At 41.5% G+C, this 19,215-nt stretch overlaps 2 protein-coding genes across 22 annotated transcripts in view; one reads left to right on the forward strand and one right to left on the reverse strand.

Annotated features, from left to right (window-relative positions):
- Positions 1-19,215, forward strand: part of IQCG (IQ motif containing G) — a 63,472-nt gene that overhangs the window by 36,002 nt on the left and 8,255 nt on the right. For 4 of the 8 annotated variants that reach the window (XR_007516640.1, XR_007516642.1, XR_007516647.1 and 1 more), the window contains 4 exons: positions 5,283-5,414; positions 6,070-6,171; positions 7,657-7,878; positions 8,527-9,470. Coding sequence is in view for 1 of the 8 variants with exons in the window: in XM_049879143.1 (XP_049735100.1) it covers positions 5,283-5,414; positions 6,070-6,171; positions 7,657-7,791 (369 nt within the window). In the remaining 7 variants the exon portion in view is untranslated. Of the gene's footprint in view, positions 1-5,282; positions 5,415-6,069; positions 6,172-7,656; positions 8,499-8,526; positions 9,471-19,215 lie in introns of those variants that run through there. The other 4 variants (XR_007516641.1, XR_007516646.1, XR_007516644.1 and 1 more) reach the window with 4 other exon arrangements.
- The window catches only part of LRCH3 (leucine rich repeats and calponin homology domain containing 3), a 120,730-nt gene continuing 110,979 nt past the window's right edge, over positions 9,465-19,215 (reverse strand). For 11 of the 14 annotated variants that reach the window (XM_049879039.1, XM_049879118.1, XM_049879107.1 and 8 more), the window contains one exon: positions 17,422-17,621. In XM_049879039.1, the coding sequence (XP_049734996.1) occupies positions 17,424-17,621 (198 nt within the window). In that variant the 3' untranslated portion in view covers positions 17,422-17,423. Of the gene's footprint in view, positions 13,053-17,421; positions 17,622-19,215 lie in introns of those variants that run through there. The other 3 variants (XM_049879068.1, XM_049879088.1, XM_049879021.1) reach the window with 1 other exon arrangement.

The raw sequence follows: 19,215 nt of genomic DNA on the forward strand, positions 1-19,215 counted from the left end.
CTCGCTTCTAAGGAGCCTTCTGGCTGTACTTCTTCCAAGACAGATTTGTTCGCTCTTCTGTCAGTCCATGGTATGTTCAGTATTCTTCGCCAGCACCATAATTCAAAGGTATCAGTTATTCCTCGGTTTTCCTTATTTACATGCACATGAAATGGTTGAAAATACCATGGCTTGGGTCAAGCATATCTTAGGTGACATTTTTGGTTTTCGACGCTTGAAAGAGGTCTTTTGCAGCAGATTTGCCCAGTGCAGTATATCATTTGATGTCTTCACTGCTGTTTCCATGGGCGTTGATTGTGGATCCAAGTAAAATGAAATCCTTGACAACTTCTGACTCATAGAGACCCTATATGACAGGGTAGAACTGCCCCACAGGGTTTCCTAGGCTGTGACCTTTACAGGAGCAGGTGCTGGGTCTTTTCTCCCTCCGAGCCTCTGGTGAGTTCGAACCACTGACCTTTCAGTTAGCAGCCAAGTGCTTAGCCACTGAACCACCAGGGCTCCTTTGTGCAACCACTACAACCATTTATTTCCAAAACTTTTTCATCGTTCCAAACAGAAGCTTTGTATCCATTAAGCAATAACTCCCCATTCCCTCCCAAAAAAAACCAAACCCGCTGCTGTCAAGTCGATTCCAACTCATCCATAACCTCTAGTAGCCACTAATCTACTTTCTGTCTCTATGCTTCCACCTATTCTAGATATTTTCTGTAAATGGGATCATACAGAATCTGTCCTTTCATGACTGACTTATTTCACTCAGCATAGTGTTTTCAAGGTTCATCCATTTATAACACGTATCAGAACTTCACTTCTCTTTGTGGCTGAATAGTATTGCATTGTATATGTAGGCCACGTTTTGTTTATTCATTCGTCTGTTAATGGACATCTGGTTTGTTTCCACTGGATATGTATTTTAGAGGTAGATATTTGGCTACCTTTAAAATTTTTTAAAAAATAATTACTGACCTCTGAAATTTTTGGCATTCATGTTTTTCCTAGAAAATAATCCATTTCATCTAACATTGATTTCAAATTTATTACTATAAAGCTATGCTGTATAGTTTCATATAATGTTTAAATTTCCTTTAATTCTGTAGTTTTATTGTCTTTTTCATTCTTTATGCTTTTTAAATGTGTAGCTTCTTTCTCTTCCTCAAACTTGTCAAAGGTTTGGCCATTTTATTGGTCTTTATAAAAGACCACCTTTTAGTTTTATTAAGCAAATCTGCTTTTTTTCCTCGTCACATTGATTTTTTGCTTTGAGTAATTATTCCACTTTCTTTGAGATTATTTTTATGATTATTTGTCTAGATTTGTCTAGTTTCTTAAATACTGAATTCATTTATTTTCAACCTTTATAATTTCCTAATAAATGCATGTAAGCCAATTTATTTTCTTTCTGAGCACTGTTTAGCTATAACCTACAAGTTTTGATATATAATACTTACATTGTCTTTCCTTTCCAGATAATTTGTAGTCTATAATTTGTTACTTCCTTTTTGACCCAAGAGTTATTTAAAAGGGTGTTACTTAAATGCACAAGCAGATGGAGTTGGTAAGGGAAGAGTATAGGCTGTCTTTCGATTGCTGGCAACAAGCCTTGGGTGTTTGCACTGTGAACTTCATAACCCTTTGAGGGTTATATTCTTATTGTTTTGCATTGTGGTCTGAGAACGTGAAGTGTAAGATAAATGCTCACTGGAATTTGAGCTCTTATTGGAGCTTACTGTATCCTCGGGAGAAGGAGCCCTGGTGGTACAGAGATTAAGCACTCAACTACTAGCCAAAAGGTCAGTGGTTTGAACCCACCAGCCAACTCACCAGAGAGAGACTTGGCAGCTTGCTTCCATAAAGATTACAGCCTTGGAAACCCTATGGGGACAGTTCCGCTCCGTCGTATAGGGTTGCTATGGGGTCACTATGAGTCAGAATTAACTCGATGGCAATGGGTTTGGTTTGGGGTATATAATCAGGGTATGCGTATATTCAATAGGTGTTTGAAAAGAATGTGTATTCTATTAGATATAAAGCTGTATAACTGAAAAACCAAACTGGTTGTAGTGAAAACCAAAAAAAAAAAAAAACCGAGTGCCGTCGAGTCGATTCTGACTCATAGCAGCCCTACAGGACAGAGTAGAACTGCCCCATACAGTTTCCAAGGAGCACCTGGTGGATTCAAACTGCCACCCCTTTGGTTAGCAGCCATAGCACCTAACCACACCACCAGCAGGGTTTCTGGTTGTGGTGAAGCCTATTCCAACTCCTAAGGCCAGAGCAGAACCGGCCCGTAAGGTCTCCAAGGCTGTGATCTTTGCGGAAACAGACTGCCCCATCTTTCTCCTCCGCAGCAGCTGGCGGGCTTGAACCACCAACCTTTCAGTTAGCAGCTGAGCACTTAACCACTGCACCACCAGAGTTCCTCATAAAGCTGTATAAATGTCTATTAATCCAGCTGATTAATTATGCTATTAAAATTCTTCATACTCTTACTTATTTTGGTCCCCCTGAGCTGTTGATTTCAGAGGGATAAAATCTCCAGAAACGATTGTGGATTTGTCAGTTTCTTGTACTGCTAATAATTCTTGCTTTGTATCTTCTAAAATATGTTATTAGAGATATAAAGGTTTGTACTTGTAATATCTTAATAAGTTGTGTCTTTTACCATTATGAAGCATTCCTTTTTGTTCCATTTAATTATTTTTGGCTTGATTCTATTTTGCCAGCTATTAATTGCCAAACCTACTTTCTTTTTGTTTTGCTTATTTTGTTTTAGCTGTGGTTCTTATAAATAGTTGATAGCTGGAGTAAAACAGACAGATAAACAAAAAACCCAATCTGAGAAGCTCTTTCTTGGATAGGAAAACTTACCCAAATTTATTTTTATTGTAATTTTATTTATGTACTTAATATGTTTTGCTTTAACTTTTCTTGGATTGTTTCTTTCACTTTTCTTGGAATGACTGAATTTTTATTGCTCAGTGTTTTTGCTCTCTAATGTAAACTCTAGTCATTTACATACCACTTTTATAGTTTTTTAAAAATAACTGCATACCACCCTGTGCTTATTACTTAATATTTTCTACCTCCTTACTCACCTAAATAACTCAATCCATTTCTTTTAAATGAAGAGTTTATATCATTACCATAAAACGAAAACTAGTATTGTTTGCCACAAAGAGTTAACATAGAGGTATAATAAATACCAAACAATTTTATTACATTTTAGCCAGACCCTCTTGCCTGCCCAGAGCCTGTTCTCTCTTTGTTAAACCAAAAAAAAAGAGAGGGAGAGAGAGAAAGGTGTTATCTTAGTCATCTGGCTGCTGCCGTAACAGAAATACCACAAGTGGACGGCTTTAACAAAGAGAAATTTATTTTCTCACAGTCTAATCCAAATTCAGGGTGTCGGCTCGAGGGGAAGGCTTTCTCTCTCTGTCGGCTCTGGAGGAAGCTCCTTGTCCTCAATCTTCCCCTGGTCGAGGAGCTTTTCAGGTGCAGTGACCCCAGGTCCAAAGGATACCTTCTGCTCCTGGTGCTGCTTTCTTGGTGGTATGAGGTCCCCACTCTCTGCTAGCTTCCTTTTTTCCTTTTGTCTCTAGAGAGAGAAAAGGTGCTGCAGGCCACACCCCAGGGAAACTCCCTTTACATTGGATCCCGGAGGTGACCTGAGCAAGAGCGTTACATCCAATCCTAACCCTTTTAACCACAGGCAGAGATGATATGATTGACATCACATAGGAAGATCACACAATGGAGGACAGCCACTCATGGCCTAACCAAGTTCATACACACATTTTGGGGGACATAATTCAATCCATGACAGGTGTTAAAGACAGCAAACTGACATGTTCTCTCTAACTTAATCAGAATGATTGGTGACAAGAGTCTATGAACCATCTAAACCACCTCTCAGTGTCCCACCCTTGAGGTCCGCACTCTAGGCGTCTGGTGGTTGTATGTTTCTATTCCGTTAATGGTAACCCTTATAATTTATACATACATATTCACACTGACTTTTTTCTTTCTCTTAAGTCTAGAGTTTATATCACTTTTCTCTTCTCCCCCTCTCTTACGTTCCATGCTGAGGCCATTCATTGCATACCTATGCCTTGTGCTGTGTGCCTTACGCAGATTATCTCATCTGATCCTCACAACTCTTTGCGATTTGTACTGTTATTATCTCCATCTTATAGACAAGTGAACTGAGGCTTGTCAGCAGACTTATTTGAGTGCCTAGGCTGGGATCTGAACCTAGGCAATCTGTTCTCTGCCTTGTTTGGAATTTTACTTCCAGATTATGATTAAAATATGTTAATATATTATTAGCCTAGCTATGTATTTCACTGGGTACCCTTCCATTTCTATAGATATCTCTTTCGTTTTCCTTTGCCAGGGTACATCCTTGCTAGACTGGCTACGTATGGAGTCTTCTTTTCTTTTAGAATTTTGAAGACAGTGTGCCCTGTCTGACTAATATCTAGTGCTGTCAGTCAGAGATGTCTGATGCTATTCCTTACCCTTCAGCATTTTCTACCTTTCCTCTTTACTGCAACTTCCCTGATCTAGACATCTGGAAGGCCCTTTCCCCCCTACTTTTAAATTGAGTAATAGCATACACAAAGGAGCCCTGGTGGTGCAGTGGTTAAGTGCTTGGCTGCGAATCAAAAGGTCAGCAGTCCAAACCCACCTGCTGCTCCACAGAAGAAAGATGTGATAGTCTGCTTCTGTAAAAATTATAGTCTTGGAAACCCTCTGGGGGCAGTTCTGCTCTGTCCTATAGGGTTGCTATGAGTTGGAACCAACTCGAAGGCAATGGGGGCAGGGGAACAACATATACACAGTGAAGCGTACAAATATTAAGCGTATAGTTTGATGAATATTTATGTATCTAACCAATAAAACCCATTGCCATCGTGTCAATTCCAACTTGTAGCAACCCTATAGGACAAGAGTAGAACTGCCCCATGGGGTTTCCAAGGAGTGGCTGGTGGATTCGAACCGCTGATCTTTTGGTTAGCAGCCAAAAGCTTAACCACTGCGCCACCAGGGCCGCTAACTACCTAGATGGGAATATAGAGAGCATTTACAGCATCCCAGAAAACTTCTCGAGCCCCCACTCCCAAACAATAAACTGTCCCTGCCCCCAATACTAACCACTGTTCTGAGTTATATTACCATAGATAAGTTTTTCCTGTTTTTAAACCTTAAATAAATGGGATCATCCAATATATATTGTATTGTGTTTGGTGGAAGTTGTGTTTAATGTTCTTTCCAAATAGAAACTTGAGGAGAAGCTGGAATTCTGGATGGAGAAATATGATAAGGACACAGAAATGAAACAGAATGAACTAAATGCTCTCAAAGCTGCGAAGGCCAGTGATTTAGCACACCTTCAAGACCTTGCAAAACTGGTAAGGAAGTAGAGCTACAGTAGCTGGGTAACATTACTTTTTAAAGAGTGGAAGTGCGCCTGTAAACCAGTGGGATGTTAAATGATATGACGACAGCAGCGAACACTTACATGGTACTCACTCTGTGACAAGGCTCTTGTGGTATTTTCCATATAACTTAGTATATACAACCCACAACAACCCCTTGAGATAGGTTCTACTATTACTACTGCTTCACGGTCTCTGAAGACAATTTGTAAGTGATGATCTCTAAAAAGCTTTTATGAACTCATCATGGCCTAAGTGCAGACCTTCCCAAATCTCTCTTTTGAAAAGATGGCTGCTATTTGTACGTGTACATTCCAGCACATTTTTTTTTTTTAACCCACATTATTTGAAGGGTCATGAATCACACATCACAGAGTTAGTTATTTTTACGAAAGATCTTAAAACTTAAATTTGAATCATTCAAACTGAAAAGATATTGGGAACACATGTGAATAGAATGTTATTATGTGAATATTTACAGTCTAGGAATCCAATAAGCTTTTTCTTTTCTTTGGTTCATCTTTAGATTTGGCGTGTTTTGAAATTTTATGTTAAAAGTGCAGGCCTGGCTGGCCCCCAGTGTCGCCAAGAGGATACTGTAATATTTGATTCATGTCTGTCTCTGCAGATAAGGGAGTATGAACAGGTCATCATTGAGGATCGGGTAGAAAAGGAGAAGACCAGGAAGAAGCTAGAACAGGACGACCTGGAGTTAAGGAGCGCCTTAAAGGTAGGAAGCCATAATTGGCACGTGGGGCCCCGTCAGTGCCATAGCTGGCTTAACTCGTTCATGATCAACCACACGGCAGCTTACCACAGTCTGTGAGGAAGCACAGCCTTTTATTGTGGGATTTGCCAAACCAGTCCATGGTGTGGAGAGACAGTTATGCCCCCAGCTCTTAATCTGGGGAAAAAACAGGTGGTTAGCAGTGGAAGCAAAACGTAGGACTTGCGCCCAGAAGTCAAATTTCCAAATACTATGTCTAAGCCAGAACAGCACTTGACAGAAGGATCCTTTTCACTATCCTACTGCTTCATAAAATCCTGTTAATAACTCAGCCAGGCTATCTGCTCGGTTCTGAAAAACCTCTGTTATTCCTGTCATGTCTCTGACTCGGATTTTATCCAGCTTCTCTATGGTGGAAAAACCCTCAGGAGCAAAAGTGAATAGTGTTCAGTAGGAATGCTTATCAGAGGATATTTGTAAAGCGTCTAGCATGATAAAAGAGCTTTTTTGAAAAAGCGGGAGGGGAGAAGCAGCAGTTCAGAAAAAATGTTGAGGTATTTTAATTTCGTATGAACTCGTGTGTTTTAGTGATAATGAAACTGGCAGGTCTAGCTGAGGCAGTCACAGATGCTGGAAAAAGCGTAATGCAGAAGGAACCTCAGCTGGACCGAACCGGTGACCCGGAGGCCTGACCTTCACTCTAAAAGAGGGTTATCTGTTGAGACCCTGCCGGCAACGGCAGCCTGGCTTATATACTGGGCGGTGGATTAAGAAAGTACATTCAGGACCAGATGCCAAACCCAAATTAGGAGAGGTTTAGATGTATAATTAGCAAGTATTTACTAGCTCCTATTGTATTTTCCATTTGTCAGGAGTCCTTGATTTAGAACCAAAACGAAAGAACTGGCAGACTATTCTCGTTTTAGGGCTTAGTCTGATCTTAAAAAGGATTAGTAGCCCAGACTGTATTCTGAACAGTTGTATTTAAAAGTAAGATACTCAAAAGAGCTATGTAAATCTTTCTTTTTTTTAATGAGATGTATTGATTCTCTAATTAATCACTAAAGATAGGAAGTGCACCGGGAAGTCCATTGAGGTCACCTGGATGATACAGGCATTCCAGAACTGAGTGCTTTTGCCCTGGGCTCGGGTAACTAACATTCGTTTTGGATCAAGTGGTTCTAGATATCCAAACATGGCATTTATCAAGGGCAGCAGTACAAGGAAGTCAGGTGTCTAAGCTTAAAGGAAAAATTGACCTCATCAGATTCCCTTTATCTCTACTGCTGGGAAACTCAGAGTGCGTGGCTCACGCCCTGGCTCCAGCACAGCTGGAGTGACAGCTTGCCTGATCACATCCGTGTCCACATCCAGGCAGAGATGATTACTCAGAAGTGATTTTATCAAAAAACAATTCCCTCATGTGGAAAGAATATAGCTTGTCAGTCAAGCATACTACATGTTTCACTCCCTCCCTCTCTCCTCCAGCTCCAAGCCTGGTGGCGAGGCACGGTGATAAGGAATGAAATTGGTTCTTTCAAGATGCCCAAGAAGGAGAAAGATGATAGCAAGGACTCCAAGGGTAAAGGCAAAGACAAGGAGAAGCGGAGAGGCAAGAAGTGACCAAGTTCTCTTTTCTCCTTTCCTCTGATAATTTGGAGATGGAAAAGAAGACTTGAAGAGAGTAAGAAACATCTTTAACTACCACAGGTATCTCTAGGTTGGTTCTTTTTTGGACATTCCCAGGTGACACCTGGTTTCCTCACTGTGCCTGTTAATGTTAGTTTTCAAGCCCTGAATTAGGATTAACCATTGATTTAGGGCTTCCTCATATTTTGATAAAATTTTGCTCGAGCAAAGGCTCTTCTGTTTCTCGCCAGAAAGAATGTTTATGGGCTCAATGACAGATGCATTAAAACCTGTTATTCCTGTCATGTCCCTGACTCGGATTTTATCCAGCTTCTCTATGGCAGAAAAACCCTCAGGAGCAAAAGTGAATAGAGTGTTCAGTAGGAATGCTTATCAGAGGATATTTGTAAAGTGTCTAGCATGATATATACACAGTAACACTTTAATAAATGTTAGCTCCTGCCTGCCTTTTAGATTTGTCATTTGTTTTTATTGGGGGAGGAGTGGCATGGAATGGAATCCATCCATCTTACTATAAGCTGCTTCAGTTTTTTTCTGGGAAATAGGCAGGGGTATAAATTATAAGATAGAAATGAGATGTCAGGATGCACAACCCACAAATAGTAAAGATGGTGGTGGTGGGGGGCACAGGTTTTCTGGAAGTCTAGTTTGGAGATAATTTCGACAGCGGAGACACTAGGGTCTGTATCTGCTTTGCTTACTCAACAGTTCCTGCCTTCTGGGGTATTATCATGGAGAGATAAGGCATGTGAAATACCTAACCTGTGCCTGGCACATAGTAACAACTGACTAAAACACAGTGAGTCCACTGGGTCATTGCAATTGTTGTGTGTCAGCTTGGCTGGGCCATGATTCTCAGTGGTTTGGCAGTTATGATGTACTTTGGTAGTCACAGTACAGAGATATGATCACCTCTATGATGAGATCTGATATAATGTGATCACTTCCATGATGGGATCTGCTGTGAGTAGCCAGTTGAAAGGGTTTCCTTGGAGGTGTGGCCTACATCCAATTTAGGTGGGCTTGCGGCTTTTGCTCACTCTGGATCCTGCGGCTGGCTCCTGTTCATCCGACCTCTGGTTCTTGGGACTTGAGCTACCAGCTTACCCGTGGTCTTACCTGCCAATCTTGGCATTTGTTGGTCTCTGCGGCCTGTGAGCAAGAGCCCTGCTCTCTGATCTGCTGCTCTTGGGTTTGCCAGCCCCTGCAGCTACATGAGTCAGAAGCCTCCAGCCTGACCCACGGACTTGGGACTTCCCAGCCTCTACAACCACGTGAGTCATTTCCTTGATATAAAGCATATAAAGATTTATATGCTTTACTGGTTTTGCTTCTCTAGAGAACCCAGCCTAAGATAATCATTATTGTTTTGGCTTATCAGAACAGAATGTCTTGGGATGCTAAGGCTTTCCTATAGCACAGCTGATAATTTCTGAGAGTTGTTCTAATGAGTCAGATGTACTTCATGAATTAAGCCTTACCGCCAGCTCCACATAAAGGGCAACACTGATATATGTACTTCCTTAGGAGTAAAATCTCATCTCAAGGGCCGATTATGCCGACCCAGTTTCTACTGATGTTCCTTCAAGGAATTAAGTACCCTTTCCTTGATTCATCTTTGACAAGGAAACCACACTTTAGGTATGCACATTTTCAAATCAGCCTTTATTTCATGCTACTGAAGTGTTGGCTTTTATTTTCATGTCAATGTGTAAGGCAGTATACAGGCAATTTAAAATAACATACATGATATTGACATATTTATATTTAGAACTTATGCAATATATTTACAGACATACAAATATAAGACAATGTTTTAAAAAAATCTTTTACTACTTACATGTTTACAACATTTTCTGAATAAGATGAAATACGCTGTAAACCACCTTACTGCAATATGTATACAAAAAGGCTTCCAAAGATCCATGTTTTCCTTCATTTCTTTAACTATTTAAGCGCTTAATTTTTAAAAATTCATCAGACTCATCAGCATAGCCACACATTAGTCACTGCTGAGCTGTAGCAAGTAAGAGACACCAGACTCCTTGATTAGCTGTAATGTTGTATTTAATAAGCTGTTAAGGACAATGACCCATTACTAAGCATTTTCCTATTCTGTGGCTAGCCAAATACAAAGACTTCTCCTTCCATGGCCCAACAAAGCAGCAGTCAGAAACGCAAAATGACATACTGCATTGGGCAAATCTGCTGCAAAAGACCTCTTGGAAGTGTTGAAAAGCAGAGATGTCACCTTGAGGACTAAGGTGCGTCTGACCCAAGCCATGGTAATTGCATGTGAAAGCTGGACAATGAATAAAGAAGACCAAAGAAGAACTGATGCCTTTGAATTACAGTGTTGGTAAAGAATACTGAATACACCATGGACTGCCAGAAGAATGAACGAATTGGTCTTGAAAGAAGTACAGCCAGAATGCTCCTTAGAAGGGAGGATGACCAGACTTCGTCTTACATACTTTGGATGTGACATCAGAAGGGATCAGTCTCTGGAGAAGGACATCATGCTTGGTAAAGTAGAGGAGCAGTAAAAAAGAGAAAGACTCTCAACGAATTGGGCTGACACAGTGGCTACAACAATGGGCTCAAACACAGCAACAATTAGAATAATGCAGGTCTGGGCAGTGTTCTGTTGTATATAGGGTCACTATGAGTAGAACTGACTTGACGGCAACTAACAACAGCAACTTCTTCCATGATTTGTTTCCAGACCCAGTTATTACAAGAGAAAATTGGTTTAGAGTGCTACGGCTCATGAGTTTGATGGTGTGGAAACCTGCTGACTTATTAAACTCTCCGGAGTTGACAGGGTAGGCACTTGACCCTTTTTTCACTCACACTTTTAGTGCTGGGAAGGCCACTGTTTCAGTAGGAAGCTCCTGGATGGTCAGGTGAGACTATTACAAAGGTCAACTGGAGTCTGGCAAGGTGTAAATGTTACACTGAATTTTTCTTTCCAGGAAAAAAAAAAGGTACATACGAAACACAAAATACAGAAATTCTTCAACAAAAGACATGATTTGTTCTTACATCTTGACATATAAATACATTTGATATTTTTCTTTTGTTATCAACCAAAATTGTACACAATTTCTTCTAACAATTCAAACGCAAATTTGAATTAGTTTGATTAAAAAAAAAAACATTAATAAAGTTTCATACTTTGTGCACAATTTGAAATAACTTGAATCCTACTTTTCATTTATTCCTGTGGGAAAATCAGTTTCAAATATTGCAAGTATGGCATTATATAATGTCTTCTGGAACGATTCCTTGCACAATCTGTGACCGATAGTCCTGTCCCTTGCTGAGTTGCATTTCAGGTGGCTACGATCTGGAGATTGGATTGTGGCTTAATGTTTACTAGTGGGAAACAAACATACCAGCTAAATTCTGAACAGGCCGTATGGGTCTGTTCAGAGCTGTAAATATAATGGGGTCTGGTTCTAAACATTTACAAGACATTGTTGACACTGTTACTTTTGTTCCTTGAGGACCCTGCAGCATTGGGCTTTCGAGTTCAGATGTTTTGTTATATAATTTTAAATGTGGACAAAGTGTTCTGATAAACTTTGTTTCTCTGCTAAAACAAGGCGAAAACGTTTTGACGAGATACCCAACATGATTTTATCCAAAGCTACTTTTAGTTACTGCGTTTACGTGATAAAAATAGGGATAACTTTATACTCAAATACAGGCATTGTTAAAGAAAATCCAGAACAGTTAACCAAAATACAAAACCTAGGGAACTTGTAGCATCTTGACTATTTGGTTTACAAAGGCGGTGAATACCAAAAGGTATCACTGACAACCAGAAGGGGTTCAAAATAAAGAGGAAGAAAAACCCAAGGGGCGTAAAGTTGAACAGAGGGCTCCCTGCTTTGTGCGCCATGAGGCCCTGGACCCTTCACTCCACCCACATTCAGTACGTAAAGCACCAGCGGCGCCAGGAGCGCTAGTGGCACAGACAGGAAGCCGTTTTTAAAATGCCCTCAGTGCTTTAATTCAGCCACAGGAACTGGCAGTTACCTGAACAAAGTAGAAGAAACCTGGCTTTCCCTTTGTTGCTTTTTGTTTTGTTTTCATCATTTTCCATGAGTTGGGGACGTGGAAGTGGATCTGCTGGGACTGAGCACGTCCGAGTCCTGGGAGCAGCAGAGGGCAGGGGTGGGGGTGGCTCGATGCAGTCAATACCATGAGGCAGCGTAGGGCCCGGAACCAGCCTAGGCACTGGGAGCCTGTGTGCGGAGTGCTTGTTTATAACGTTTACATAACGGCAGGATGATACACAGAACCATCCTCTACAAAAACGGGGAAGCGGTGCTGGACTGCAGTGGGGCGAGGCCTTGGACACTGACCTTAAATACAAACGTATTTGTTCCAATGTTTTACTATGCAAAATCTTAAGCCTGAAGCCTTCTACAGGCTTTTTTGTTTTGTCTTTGACAGAACAGTCCAAATAGCCATAATATACCTTTTGATTTTCAACGTGGCTGAAAAACACCCTGGGGCATTACCCTCAAAACCATACAAATACTAGTCTAGAACAGTGGTCTCTGCTATATGAAAAAACACCTGAAATGTTTGTGGAAAAATTCAGATTCCCAGGCCACACCCCAAACCTACTTACTTAGAATCTGCATTTTAACAAATGTTCCAGGAGATTCTAATAAACAACCTAGTTTGGAAACAGGTAAAAAAGTAATAGCATGTCAGTGCCTTCAAGAGAAGTAAATACCCTTCTGAGGGAGATATTCTTTCCGGTACATGAGCTAGGCCTACCACTGAAGAAGGCACAGCCAGTTTAGGCTTCGGTGTTGGATTCTCGCTAATGACAGAATTTTTTTCAAAATTGACAGAATTAAGTTTCTTTGAGAAAACCGTGTCTTGATTAAAAAAAAAAAAAAAGTTCAGTGGAAACTGATATAACCTCCCCTAAAATGGAGAAATGAAGCAAAACATTCCTGTTAGGAATCTTGGGAACAGTCCCTTCTAAGAACACATCAGCGCTTTGTTTAAGCAGGTGGCTGGCAGCAGCAATCACGGTGTCCTTATCCTGGTCTGGCCAGGCCACACCCCAAGGCCAGGGGTCCTTAAATAGCAGAGAAGTGGTGCTGCTGTGGCTTGGGCGGGGCAAGTTCCAGGAGAGCCTGGACCGTCACTGCAACCTGGCTCAGACCTTTCTCTTCTAAAATGTGGAGAGGCAAACATAATTGCTCCTGAAATGGGACAACGTAACATAAAACAAACAAAAGAGAAAATAGGATGAACGTCACAAAACTGAAAGGAAACATACGCACCCCCTTCTCCTCCTCATACTAAGAACCTGACATGAAACGCCAGGACCTGAGAAGCCGGCCTCTGTTAATGCGAGTCAGAAATGGCGTCTGACACTCACAGAGAGAGACGTGTGAGTAGTACTGTCACCCACTTCCAATCAGTATGTCCCAATGGCCATGACTTTATTGATTAATACAACCCAAGTACATACAGATCATTCTGAGAACTGGAAAACGGACACGTTGCGTATACTTATACAACATCCAACAGGAAGAACAGAAAACTGTGGAGTGAAAGCAACATCCTTCATCCCTGATAGATAAAGAATAATACAGATCTCTCAAACGAAGGCAGGTAAAAAATAGAAAAACAGTTCCAAGTTACCAGATGGCTCAAGTCTGCAAGAGAGAACATTTTAGGAGAAAGCACTTTGGAAATCACATACCATAGGATGCAAAATGGTTTCAAGCCACAATTCAGACCTCATGGACCAGGGGTGCCCGCTATCTGCACTATAATCCTGATCTGAAAAGCAGGCTGCTCTCACCAGGCAGGGACCACAAGGAAGAAACTTAAGTACATCCCTGGGGTCTTGAGATTTAATGTGTTTAGAGAAACTTTTCCCTATTTGCATAATTCACGGGAGGCCCAGTCTGAATGCGTTCAAAATATGAATTACAGAATTTTGTAAAAAGAAATTCTATTTGAAAAAGTAAAGTATTCTATATTTTGGTATTTAACAGACTCATATGCTGTCAAGGGAGTTCAGTCAGGAACATCATAACTCCCACCTGTGAAAGTGTGTACATGTCTGTCTGAGGAAGTTAAATATTTCTGTCTTATCTGCACCATTAACTTGGTTAATCCTTTCTAGTAAGAGAAAAAGGCAAATCTTAAGAATAACACCTATCATTGCTTTTTACTATTAAGATTAAATGTTCAGAAAGATGAGATTGCTCTCACAAAGATTAAAAAAAAAAAAAAAAATACCCCCACTGCCGCCGAGTCAATTCCGACTCATAGTGACCCTACAGGACAGAGTGGAACTGCCCCACAGGGTTCCCAAGGCCGTAATCTTTAGGGACGCAGACTGTCACATCTTCTTCTGTGGAGTGGCTGGTGGGTGTGAACCTTTTGGATCCTAGCTGAGTGTTTAACCACTGTGCCACCAGGGCTCCTTCACAAAGACAGTGGAGTTCTGGTATTCTATTAAAAAAGAGACTACATACTTATTACAGAAGATAACTGGATTTTTCTGTTTTTCACTGACACTATCTTGTGTTATTGGGAAGTTTTACAAAAACAGATGTAATAAAAAACGTAAGTATTTATTTTTGAGGCAATTATTGGTATTTGTGTTTCTTAATTACTTTAATACTTATTTTGACAAAACAAGATAACTCTGATCTCTTTTTTTCCTAACTGCAATCTTTTGATCTTACAAAACTAGCAACTATGTATAAATACTTTCAATTTCAACTGTAAGAATGGATTAATAATACTGAAAATGACTCTGCATGGTGTTGTGCTCCGGAAGAGACACCTTTTCTCTGAGGTGGATTCCCGGATCTCTTCCAGCAGTGCCCTGTGACCTGTGTGGCCCGGTGGCTTAGACATTCCTCAGAGGCACATGCTTCCTAGATAAGTACTGAACTCCCAGTCGGCTTAGAGGGGACGCTGTGTATTTTAAAGAGGAAGCACAGTTACTACATGGATGAGATGAGATCAGGTCTTTGTTTTCTCCACTAGATGTTTTTAAACGGACAAAATGCCACAAAACTCTGAATTATCACTGCCTGAGAAACATCTTAAAAACAAACCCAAACCCCCAGACGCTGGAAGGCACCACTACTGTATACAACTGGGGTTTACAGACCCAAACCCCCAGATGCTGGAAGGCACCACTACTGTATACAACTGGGGTTTACAGACCCAAACCCCCAAACGCTGGAAGGCACCGCTACTGTATACAACTGGGGTTTACAGACCCAAACCCCCCAACGCTGGAATGCACCGCTGCTGTATACAACTGGGGTTTACAAACCCAAAGCCCCAAACGCTGGAAGGCACCACTGCTGTATACAACTGGAGTTTACAAACCCAAACCCCCCAACGCTGGAATGCACCGCTGCTGTATACAACTGGGGTTTACAAACCCAAAGCCCCAAACGCTGGAAGGCACCACTGCTGTATACAACTGGAGTTTACAAACCCAAACCCCCAGACGCTGGAAGGCACCACTGCTGTATACAACTGGGGTTTACAGACCCAAACCCCCAAACGCTGGAAGGCACCACTACTGTATACAACTGGGGTTTACAAACCCAAAGCCCCAAACGCTGGAAGGCACCGCTGCTGTATACAACTGGAGTTTACAAACCCAAACCCCCAAACGCTGGAAGGCACCACTGCTGTATACAACTGGGGTTTACAGACCCAAACCCCCAAACGCTGGAAGGCACCACTACTGTATACAACTGGGGTTTACAAACCCAAACCCCCAGACGCTGGAAGGCACCACTGCTGTATACAACTGGAGTTTACAAACCCAAACCCCCAGACGCTGGAAGGCACCACTACTGTATACAACTGGAGTTTACAAACCCAAACCCCCAAATGCTGGAAGGCACCACTACTGTGTACAACTGGGGTTTACAAACCCAAACCCCCAGACGCTGGAAGGCACCACTACTGTATACAACTGGGGCTTACAAACCCAAACCCCCAAACGCTGGAAGGCACCACTACTGTATACAACTGGGGTTTACAAACCCAAACCCCCAAATGCTGGAAGGCACCACTGCTGTATACAACTGGGGTTTACAGACCCAAACCCCCAAATGCTGGAAGGCACCACTGCTGTATACAACTGGGGTTTACAAACCCAAACCCCCAAACGCTGGAAGGCACCACTGCTGTATACAACTGGGGCTTACAAACCCAAACCCCCAAACGCTGGAAGGCACCACTGCTGTATACAACTGGGGTTTACAAACCCAAACCCCCAAACGCTGGAAGGCACCGCTACTGTATACAACTGGGGTTTACAAACCCAAACCCCCAAACGCTGGAAGGCACCACTGCTGTATACAACTGGGGTTTTCATCACAGCGTCAATGTTTCAGCATTAACAGGGCACAGTCTATGGAGGAAAGCCAAAGCAATCAGACCCCAGCTGAATTCTGCAATTGGGATGTCAAACTGGTCATGATATGTTCCTTGCAATCTCCCTTCATACTTGAGTTCAGCTGCCTAATTTTGTTAGCACAGTTCAGGAGATATCTGGATATTGAGAAATGCCATTTATGAGAACTAGTATCCAAGTACAATTATAGTTTCAAGCATCAAGGTCCAGCAGCTAACATACTAACCATTCTGAAAGAGCAAAATTCAATGCCTTGGGTACAGAACAGAGACTGCTGTCTAATATTTTACCTGCTACTGTTCACAGTCTGCCCAACATCTCACCTATTAAGATGATTCTAACATACTGGAAATTACATAAATTCCACTTTTAAATTCTACACAGGATTCTAGAAGTGACTCTCAGGCTAAGTTGGTAAGTGTGGAGAGGTGCCTGACCCCTGAAAGGTCAGCTCCAGGTTTGCTCCTTGTGTATCATTCTAAATGTATACACTGGGCTCAGAATAGGAACCTACATAACCTTTGGACTGAACATTCTGACCAAATTAAAACTATTAAAATGAAATGGCCAGTGCCCCTCAAATGTCCAGCCAGACAATGCTGTGCCTGCCAGTAAATGGGGAGTTTGGGGCGTCAGGGCAAGTCCAATGCAGGGGAGACCAAGTGCTCTCCCCTGCCCCTCTCATCCAAAAATATCAGGAAGGGCACAACTATTTTCTTTATGAGCAGCTGTTGAAATGGTTTACTGACTCAAAATTTCAACATTTACGGTGTACGGAGGCACAGAAACATGGTCAGAAGGGGTTACTCTGTCATTTGGAACTGAAGTTCTGGATGTCATATTCTAAGGACAGGCTCAGGATTGTATTAGTAGAAATACTTTAGAGCTCATGATAAGAGAAACAAAGTCACAGGCCAGGAGAATAGAAGAATGACCAGGAGAAAAAATGCTGGCCCATCTCTCTTTTTTAGCAATCATAAATGCTTACTAATGAGGTGTGCTGCTCATCTGGACCTGTGAGGAAAGGGTTTATCTCCCTTACTGGTTAGCTCTTTGATGGACCAAAAAAAGCGGCACATATATACAAATAATTCTGAATGAGAAACAAACCTCCTTTACCAAGCCCAGGAATGAGGTGGAAAATCAGCAGAATGCAATCTTGCAGCTACAGGCTGAAGATCCAGTAATAACACATACAGAGAGTTAACATTAAAGTACAATAAAATGCCACAAAACCCAGATGGACAGAGAGAGAGACAAAACTGGATTCTTCTGAATGTGCCCCAAGAGAAAGCAGTGTTTCAACAGTTCTTTTAACGCTGAGGTTTAGCTGAAGGATGTCGGAAGGGGAACAAAGATTCTCCTGTCCAAAGTGTGAGCAGGAAAGGAAAACAGAAAAACAAAGTCAGTGGGTCAGACATGCAGATTTCAGTACAGAATTCAAAAATACGATCATCTCATTCATATTCTAAGAAACACATCCAGTAACATCTGAAGAATGAAAACAAAAGGCTGAGAAACAAAACTGCCAAGAATCCTGTATGTGCTGAGCTTGATGTTACCGCCGCACAGCAGGACAGAGCTGGCTTATGGGTGACTGTGAAAGGGATGATGCTGGCTTAGGGTGTGTGAGGCCCAAGAGGGGTGAGGTCTGCATGAGGCAACCTCTTTCTTGACTCTCATTCTTCCCTTTCCCCAAAAATCAGTCACAAAGCAAAGACAAAAACTGTGTGTGAGCCGAGGAGAGGGAAGTTTAAGAGAAAGCCAAATAAATCAAGAAGGCTTACAAAATGAGGAAAGCCTAATACTCAGGGGAAATTCACTACAGAGAAGGCAGGTGTAATGAATGACTTGGTGTTCCTCTAAAACTCGAATCCATCATAACCAAGTCCAAGTTCCCTGAAAAACCAAAAAACCCACTGCCGTTGAGTCAATTCCAACTCACAGTGACCCTACAGAATAGAGTAGAACTGCACCATAGGGTTTCCAAGGAGCACCTGGTGGATTCGAACTGCCGACCCTTTGGTTAGCAGCCGAATTCTTAACCACTACACCACCAGGGATTCCCCAAGTTCACTAATATCTACAGAATGAATCTAGAGCCGTAAGGGGCCTTAGAGATAATCCAATTCTCCATTTCACAGATGAAGAAGTATAAAAAGTAAATAAAAACATTATTGGATTTGACAACAGGAAAGTATTCTTTAACATATAATAATAACTCTAGGACATAAAATACTAGATTCAAACAAGTTTTTATCACCTATTACAGTTTTTTGAATGTGACATATATTTAATAAGAACAATAAAAAAGTGAATACTCATCAGAAGCTTCTAATAGTCACCTTATTCTTTAGTGTTTCATTAATTTAAGTTTTATACAACATTTTAAAAATTATACTGAGAAGGGAAATTGTTTGTATTTATAAATATTTCCTAGGCATAGAATTTGAGAAATATTTACAATATTAAGTTTTATGTTTTTAAAAATGATTACAATTACATTCCTGATTTTCAAATTAAGCAGAACAAGTGGGAATGTTCAGGGAAAGGTCAGGAGGCCCAGAAGTAGGGTAAAGGAAAGGGGAGGGGGTAGATTTCCTTTTTCCTTTCGTAGTGGAGGGACCTGAGGGATGCTAGCCTGAACCTGTAAGTCTGTCTATTTCTTCATTCTCCTTCGCTTTGTTCTAGGCAGATGATCAGTTTTTTAGCAGAAGCTACAGCATGACAGGAAGCCATCTAAAAGTGGTGGTGGCGGTGGTGGCAGGGGCTTGGGTGGAAGGCAGAGGGGCCAGGGAAGAGGGAGCCTATGTGGAATGTCCACTTCCTCTTTCTGGGAGCGTAGGGGGCGAGAGAGGAAGGATGTGTCAATGACCCCAGTCTAACCACTCTGGAAACACGCTCAGTCTTCTAAAATTCTGTGTTTTCTATCTCTATACTTGCCTTAAAATAGCGTG

The sequence above is a fragment of the Elephas maximus genome, chromosome 1 (assembly GCF_024166365.1).
Source record: "Elephas maximus indicus isolate mEleMax1 chromosome 1, mEleMax1 primary haplotype, whole genome shotgun sequence".
Taxonomy (NCBI): domain Eukaryota; kingdom Metazoa; phylum Chordata; class Mammalia; order Proboscidea; family Elephantidae; genus Elephas; species Elephas maximus.